At 41.5% G+C, this 8,227-nt stretch overlaps 1 protein-coding gene across 1 annotated transcript; it reads right to left on the bottom strand.

Moving 5' to 3' along the window:
- Positions 1–1,404: 1,404 nt before the first annotated feature.
- LOC138959521 (uncharacterized) lies at positions 1,405–7,464 on the bottom strand. The gene is made up of 3 exons (XM_070331049.1): positions 7,077–7,464; positions 5,186–5,408; positions 1,405–4,867 (listed from the first exon to the last, which is right to left on the bottom strand). Exons 1-3 carry the CDS (start codon positions 7,088–7,090, stop codon positions 4,733–4,735), a joined length of 372 nt encoding a protein of 123 aa, XP_070187150.1. The 5' UTR covers positions 7,091–7,464; the 3' UTR covers positions 1,405–4,732.
- Between the last annotated feature and the right edge of the window lie 763 nt (positions 7,465–8,227).

Here is an 8,227-nt window from a genome sequence, read left to right as displayed (position 1 = left end):
CTGAAAGTGACAATTTTTGGGATATGGATGCCCTATGCAGTCATGTGTAAGAAAGCTGTTGTGTGAATATTTTCCCATTGCTGCTGTCTCAACGCACGGGACAAGCAGTTTCCACGTGAAACACATGATGCGCGCTTACAGCACGTGCAAGCGGAGTAGGGGAAACCTCATGTGTGAGATGTGTTCACTGATGCATTAGTAACAAGTCGCGTAAGGCGAAAATACAATATTTAGTCAAGTAGCTGTCGAACTCACAGAATGAAACTGAACGCAATGCCATTTTTCAGCAAGACCGTATACTCGGCGTAGCATCGTCAGTCCACCGCTCATGGCAAAGGCAGTGAAATTGACAAGAAGAGCGGGGTAGTAGTTGCGCTAAGAAGGATAGCACGCTTTTCTGTACCTCTCTTTGTTTTAACTTTCTGAGCGTGTTTTTAATCCAAACATATCATATCTATATGTTTTTGGAATCAGGAACCGACAAGGAATAAGATGAAAGTGTTTTTAAATTGATTTCGACAATTTAATTTTGATAATAATTTTTATATATTTAATTTTCAGAGCTTGTTTTTAATCCGAATATAACATATTTATATGTTTTTGGAATCAGCAAATGATGGAGAATAAGATAAACGTAAATTTGGATCGTTTTATAAATTGTTATTTTTTTTTTACAATTTTCTGATTTTTAATGACCAAAGTCATTGATTAATTTTTAAGCCACCAAGCTGAAATGCAATACCGAAGTCCGGGCTTCGTCGAAGATTACTTGACCAAAATTTCAACCAATTTGGTTGAAAAATGAGGGCGTGACAGTGCCGCCTCAACTTTCACGAAAAGCCGGATATGACGTCATCAAAGACATTTATCAAAAAAATGAAAAAAACGTTCGGGGATTTCATACCCAGGAACTCTCATGTCAAATTTCATAAAGATCGGTCCAGTAGTTTAGTCTGAATCGCTCTACACACACACACACACACACAGACACACGCACATACACCACGACCCTCGTTTCGATTCCCCCTCGATGTTAAAATATTTAGTCAAAACTTGACTAAATATAATAACAAGTCGCGTAAGGCGAAAATACAATATTTAGTCAAGTAGCTGTCGAACTCACAGAATGAAACTGAACGCAACGCAACGCAGCAAGACCGTATACTCGTAGCATCGTCACTCCACCGCCCGTGGCAAAGGCAGTGCCCGTGGAATTGACAAGAAGAGCGGGGTATTCGTTGCGCTGAGAAGGATAGCACGCTTTTCTGTACCTCTCTTCGTTTTAACTTTCTGAGCGTGTTTTTAATCCAAACATATCATATCTATATATTTTTGGAATCAGGAACCGACAAGGAATAAGATGAAAGTGTTTTTAAATTGATTTCGAAAAAAAAAATTTGATAATAATTTTTATATATTTAATTTTCAGAGCTTGTTTTTAATCCGAATATAACATATTTATATGTTTTTGGAATCAGCAAATGATGGAGAATAAGATAAACGTAAATTTGGATCGTTTTATAAATTTTTATTTTTTTTTACAATTTTCAGATTTTTAATGACCAAAGTCATTAATTAATTTTTAAGCCACCAAGCTGAAATGCAATACCGAAGTCCGGGCTTCGTCGAAGATTACTTGACCAAAATTTCAACCAATTTGGTTGAAAAATGAGGGCGTGACAGTGCCGCCTCAACTTTCACGAAAAGCCGGATATGACGTCATCAAAGACATTTATCAAAAAAATGAAAAAAACGTTCGGGGATTTCATACCCAGGAACTCTCATGTCAAATTTCATAAAGATCGGTCCAGTAGTTTAGTCTGAATCGCTCTACACACACACACGCACACACGCACACACGCACGCACATACACCACGACCCTCGTTTCGATTCCCCCTCGATGTTAAAATATTTAGTCAAAACTTGACTAAATATAAAAAGAGACCATGGCACGCTTACTTGTTTTTGTTTGTTTGCTTAACGCCCAGCCGACCACGAAGGGCCATATCAGGGCGGTGCTGCTTTGACATATAAATGGCACGCTTACTGCCAGTCTAACTTTTGACCTCGCGTTACCACACAGAGACAAGATCGCCAGATCCTGCGCCATGATTTGAGAAACCGATTCCATACAGCCAATGAAACAGCCAGGAACACCGTCGGTAACCACCAGAGACCCATCAGTGGTCAGACAGTACGCCGAAGACTTGCTGAGCGAGACCTCCAAAACTGCCGTCCAGCTAGAGGACCAGTTCTCACTCAAAGACATCGCATGGCGCGCCAGCAGTGGGCCCAGGATCACATCAACTGGAACTGGAGACAATGGCGAAACATTCTGTTCACCGATGAGAGCCGTTACTGCATTAGTCATGTTGATGGGCGTGTCAGAATGTGGCCAAGAAAAGGTGAACGCTATGCTGGTGACTGCGTCATGGAACACATTGCCCAGGGTGGACCAAACGTCATGGTCTGGGGTGGAATCGGCCTCAACCAATCCCTGGGACCTGTGTTTTTCAACAATCTTGATCCTGGTCGGGGAAACGGCATCACAGCACAGCGTTATATTGACCAGATCCTACAGCCTCATGTTGCGCCCTTTTTCCAGGCGCGCAGAAACTGTGTTCTGCAGCAAGATAAGGCTCGCCCGCACACAGCCAGGGTCACCCAGGGCTTCCTGCAGCACAATGACATCGACATCATGGCCTGGCCCGCCCTCAGACCAGATTTGAATCCCATTGAACATTTCTGGGACCAACTTCAAAGAAAGCTCAACCAGTTACGCCCAGGACCAAGAACTGCCGCAGAACTATCCTTAGCGGATTATGACTTTATTCAGTTATTCTGCAAAAAAGACAAATGCTGGAGAAAACCCGTTCTTTTCTGCAGCATTTCTGCATAATGTCATCTTTCGCCGAAGCAGCGTTTTTTTCTGCAGCAAAACATTTTACTGCAGTAAAATTGAAATCAAGAATGCTGCAGTAAAACGGTTCTGTTGTTTTACTGCAGAAAACCTGTTTACATTTTTTCTGCAGCATTTTGTACTGGCTCTTGGCGGATTATGACATTATTCAGTTATTCTGGAGAAAAACCGAAATGCTGGAGAAAAACTGTCTTTTCTGCAGCATTTCTGCATAATGTCATCTTTCGCCGAAGAAACGTTTTTTACTGCAGTAAAACAGTTTTTCTGAAGCATAATGTTTACTTGGTTTTCTGCAGCATTATTGCGATTAACTTTTTCTTCAGAATAGCCTGTGACAGTTTTTCTGGAGAAAAACGAACGACCTTGTAAAGTAGCGTTTGTATTCGTCGCCCCCTGGGATAGTATAATAGTTTGTTCCGCAGTGTTACTGTGTACCAATCAGAAGGCGTGTAGCATAAGGGCATTATATTCAACTTCACAATGGCGGCCGAACGTGAACAATTTCTGAAGCAACCCCCCGCGGGTTAGGGGGAAGAATTTACCCGATGCTCCCCAGCATGTCGTAAAAGGCGACCAACGGATTCTGTTTCTCCTTTTACCCTTGTTAAGTGTTTCTTGTATAGAATATAGTCAATTTTTGTAAAGATTTTAGTCAAGCAGTATGTAAGAAATGTTAAGTCCTTTGTACTGGAAACTTGCATTCTCCCAGTAAGGTAATATATTGTACTACGTTGCAAGCCCCTGGAGCAAATTTTTCATTAGTGCTTTTGTGAACAAGAAACAATTGACAAGTGACTCTATCCCATCTCCCCCCTTCCCCGTCGCGATATAACCATCGTGGTTGAAAACGACGTTAAACACCAAATAAAGAAAGAAATTTCTGAAGCAAATCGAACACGAAGTGGTGTCACGCACAACTATTGGTAATTCTGGATGAGTCCATCTCTCGACAGATGGGGGCTCGCGTGCTCCAACATTATAATGAGCCAGTACAAAATGCTGCAGAAAAAGTGTAAACAGGTTTTCTGCAGTAAAACAACAGCACCGTTTTACTGCAGCATTCTTGATTTCAATTTTACTGCAGTAAAATGTTTTGCTCCAGAAAAACCCGTTGCTTCGGCGAAAGATGACATTATGCAGAAATGCTGCAGAAAAGACAGTTTTTCTCCAGCATTTCTGTTTTTCTGCAGAATAACTGAATAATGCCAAAATGCTGAAGAAAATGTGTTCTCCAGTAAAACAACATCACCGTTTTACTGCAGCATTCTTGATTTCAATTTTACTGCAGTAAAACTGTTTTACCGCAGAAAAAAACGTTGCTCTCGCGAAAGATGACATAATGCAGAAATGCTGCAGAAACAAACAGTTTTTCTCCAGCATTTCTGTTTTTCTGCAGAATAACTGAATAAAGTCTTAATCCGCTAAGGATACAGAACTGCGTCAGGCCCTTATCCATGCCTGGTGCAACATCCCGAGAGACACCATCAACAGACTCATCCACTCCATGAGGCGCCGCTGCCAGGCCGTCATCAACGTCCAAGGGGGTCACACACTGTACTGACCATCTGCAGAGGCTTCCTTTGCCCGTGGCAGCGAAAGACTATGCCATAGCCAAGAACAGTGTGCGAAGAACATACCACCGTGATTTTGATTCGTTTCGATGTTACGTTTATGAGAAATGACATTTTTAAATTGTGATTAAACGTTTTTCTGGAGAAAATTCGCGTTTCTTTTGTTGCTCGGTATAGAATGTTCAGTCTGTCGTGTGGTTTTGTCACTTTTAGCACACTTTTGAAAAGGGAGGCAATCGTCTAAGAAGACTTTTCGGTGAAGGCGGGCGGAGCTTCCTGCGGAAGTGACGGTGATCTCATGGCTTCTTGGTAAGATGGCGGCGCTGCTTCAGACTTTGTGCCACCGATGGCATTGGGTGTCAATTTTGTAGTGTTCTGGATTAAAATAAACAGAAAAAAATAAGAAAGGAATTAAATGAAGAACTGACAAAAGTAGAAACGTGAAGGTTACATCAAACAATCTGAAAAATACAGGGTTTCAAAGAGAAACCCGGGTCTTAAATTCAGAGGGAGTCTAAAACTGGTTGATATTCTTCTTCTGCATTTAAAGTCTGAAACTCCCTCGTATACTCGTGTTATTTGCACAAGTGGGTTTTTCCTTGCATGACCGTTTTTGCCCCGTCACTATCAGTTTAGGCGGTCCGGCCTACGCCGATGTGAGGGGAATGTAGACATTCGCTGTATGTTACTTACGTTGTTTGGCTGAGCGTGCACCCCTGGTGCCTGTCCGCGGGTGACGATAGGAGGGTAGCGGCTACCCGGCGTGGGAGCCGGGTGGATCAGCCCAGCCTCCGCCATTTGGAGGGCACGTAGTTGTCTCAGAGCCTCCGCCGTGCTCTCCACTCGTCGTCGTCTCACGGAGAAGTAGCATAACCAGAAGAACAGCTTCAGCACGATTAGCACCCCAATCACAATCCTGTTCAGTGCACAACAAGCAAGGTCATATAATCTCAAGCAGTGCGAACGCTCTTTTGGTTCACTTAATTTTCCCAAAAGATGTTTAAAAACTATACAAACAGATTTTCTTTTACGTTTCCTCGCTCTCATGGCATGCAAATCAGGTCAGATTCGTCTGGGCTCTGAGTTATTTTGTTGTTGTTGGTTTTGTTGTTGACGGTTTGTTGGCTGGGTGTTTTTTTTCAAATCGGCCGCCTGACTGCTTTCTCCGCAAAGAGAGAATGCTTGACCCAATCATTTCGTCCAATGACATCCGTGTCAGCGATCGTTCTCCGCAAAGAGAGAATGCTTGACCCAATCATTTCGTCCAATGACATCCGTGTCAGCGATCGTTCTCCGCAAAGAGAGAATGCTTGACCCAATCATTTCGTCCAATGACATCCGTGTCAGCGATCGTTCTCCGCAAAGAGAGAATGCTTGACCCAATCATTTCGTCCAATGACATCCGTGTCAGCGATCGTTCTCCGCAAAGAGAGAATGCCTGACCCAATCATTTCGTCCAATGACATCCGTGTCAGCGATCGTTCTCCGCAAAGAGAGAATGCCTGACCCAATCATTTCGTCCAATGACATCCGTGTCAGCGATCGTTCTCCAGCTTTTCATATTTAGCACGGCGTTGGTTACTTCCAAAACTGAAGTTAAGATTTGCTGGAGTTTAAATTTATAGGGGAACTGAAACTGGTCCGAATATTCGGGTGTGTACTAGTTTCATTCTGTCAGGTTGTTTGTTTGTTAGTTTTGAAGGCTAAAACTTTGGATCAGAGTGTAAACTTTCTCTTAGGACAGTGATGCCGACAACAGGAATGATGTAACATTGTTGGCGAATATTTCCATGGCAACAATATAACGTACCACGATGCTAAAGGCTTAATAGAGAGGAAAGTTAGAATAACAATAATCCAATTTGACAAAACAATACGCTCTCCCCATTTCAAATGATTGATTTGAATATTGCCCTTTTCTCTCTTTCTTTCTTCATCTTAAGCCCGTGTGTTAAGGTCGTTTTATCATCGGTCTTGCTATACTTTCGACAAAACAAAAGGAAGGGAGGGTGAGTTAGCCATGGTAGGCCTATTTCTTTGACAAATTTAAACTTTCTAGCCTCCGTTTGTAGATAGTCAAATTTTACGTGAAGGGAGTGTCCATCATTCTCAACGGCAGTGATAGTTCACCTTTTGCCTATGGTTTTATTCATAGTTAGTATGTAAAGCGCGGAGAGCATAGCTTATAAGCTGTCATTATTATTATCATTATTAGGATAGTTTTAAGTTTTTAACATGTTTTTACTTCTTTTAGGTACATATATAACATTACAACAACATCAGACATAAAAAACTATGCCAGATACATCTTCAAAAATACATTATTATTATAATAATAATAATAATTATTATTATTAGGATAGTATTAACAACACAATGTCCCAGATTGGCCACTTCCACCACCGTGGACTCCGTTTAAATCGGAATGTCACCTTGCGCGCCAACAGACGTATTAAAGGCCAAGTTTCACCTGAGTACATGATTACCAGTATAAGCACAACATCTACACTGTTGGTTTCTTATCAGTGAGAATATTAATTTGGTTATAACCACAATTACCAGCAAAAAAATACAGAATGCTTACCCAAATTCCATCATTGTGGTACCGCGGGATGACGAGGAGAAGACGTCACTGACAACAATGCTTCGTATCAAATCACTTTCCCGGCAACAGGTCAACGTAATTCACATAAAATTAATAACTTTTGAAAATCGGTTGTTGATGATGACACTGGTTGAAGACTTAACAAATCCAAAGCGAAAACCGGCAAAAGAAGAGGATCCAGTATTTAACCAGGAAAAACGGAACTCTTACATCAAGTACTGATGATGTTCACTTTTCTAAGCCGTCTGCGTTCAGGATTGCAGAAGTGCAAAGAACACAAGTGCTATAACCGTATAAATAAGCGCCAGAGTTTATCAACTCGACCTCAAATCTTGAAATATCAGAGAACATGTAGCTGGCAAGACAGGTACGCCTTGTGACGTGTCGTATTTTTAGCACTTAAACTTTCCCGAGTGTGTCGATAGTCTAAAATAATGTTGTGTCTTGATTTGTATGACACATAATAAGTGTAACAGACGTGACTTCGAAGGTGTTAGTGTCATAGCAACAGTGCTATTTAAAAAAAAAAAGATACGTATACTGATAGACATACGAGGTGTGGTGGAAAATTCGCTGTCCTAAAAAAAACTAAATGAAAATAAAAAAATCGTTGTTTACCGTCTAAGGCCATGAGTTTTGTCACGTTAGTGATTCTGGTATTGGAGATAACATTGGGTTTTGCCGTGTTCAAGGACAAGGCCTCATTTTGAGGCTTCGTGGTCAACCAAAAAATGCATGTGAGGGGGACCCTTTCATGTTCATGAGGAGACGATGGAAAGATAAAAAGGTGCATACTACCGCCACTACGTATGAAGTACATGAAGATACAAAGGGGTATTATACGGCCGTCACTAAGTATCAAAATGCATAAAGATAGAAAGGTGCATAAAACCGTCACTATGTATCATCATCACAATAACGCCAGGTAGGAATAACAGTTATCAGGTAACGGGACATGGCACACTGCCAACAATGTAGTTAAGCTGCTTCAAATGGTGGTTACTAACTTCGAATCAATCCTCGCAAATAACGCCAGGTAGGAGAACAGTTGTCAGGTAACGGGACATGGCACACTACCAACAATGCTAGTATTTAAGCTGCTTCAAATGGTGGTTACTAACTTCGAATCA

Source organism: Littorina saxatilis, linkage group LG1 (genome assembly GCF_037325665.1).
Source record: "Littorina saxatilis isolate snail1 linkage group LG1, US_GU_Lsax_2.0, whole genome shotgun sequence".
Lineage (NCBI taxonomy): Eukaryota > Metazoa > Mollusca > Gastropoda > Littorinimorpha > Littorinidae > Littorina > Littorina saxatilis.
This window is presented reverse-complemented; position numbering and strand designations above follow the sequence as displayed.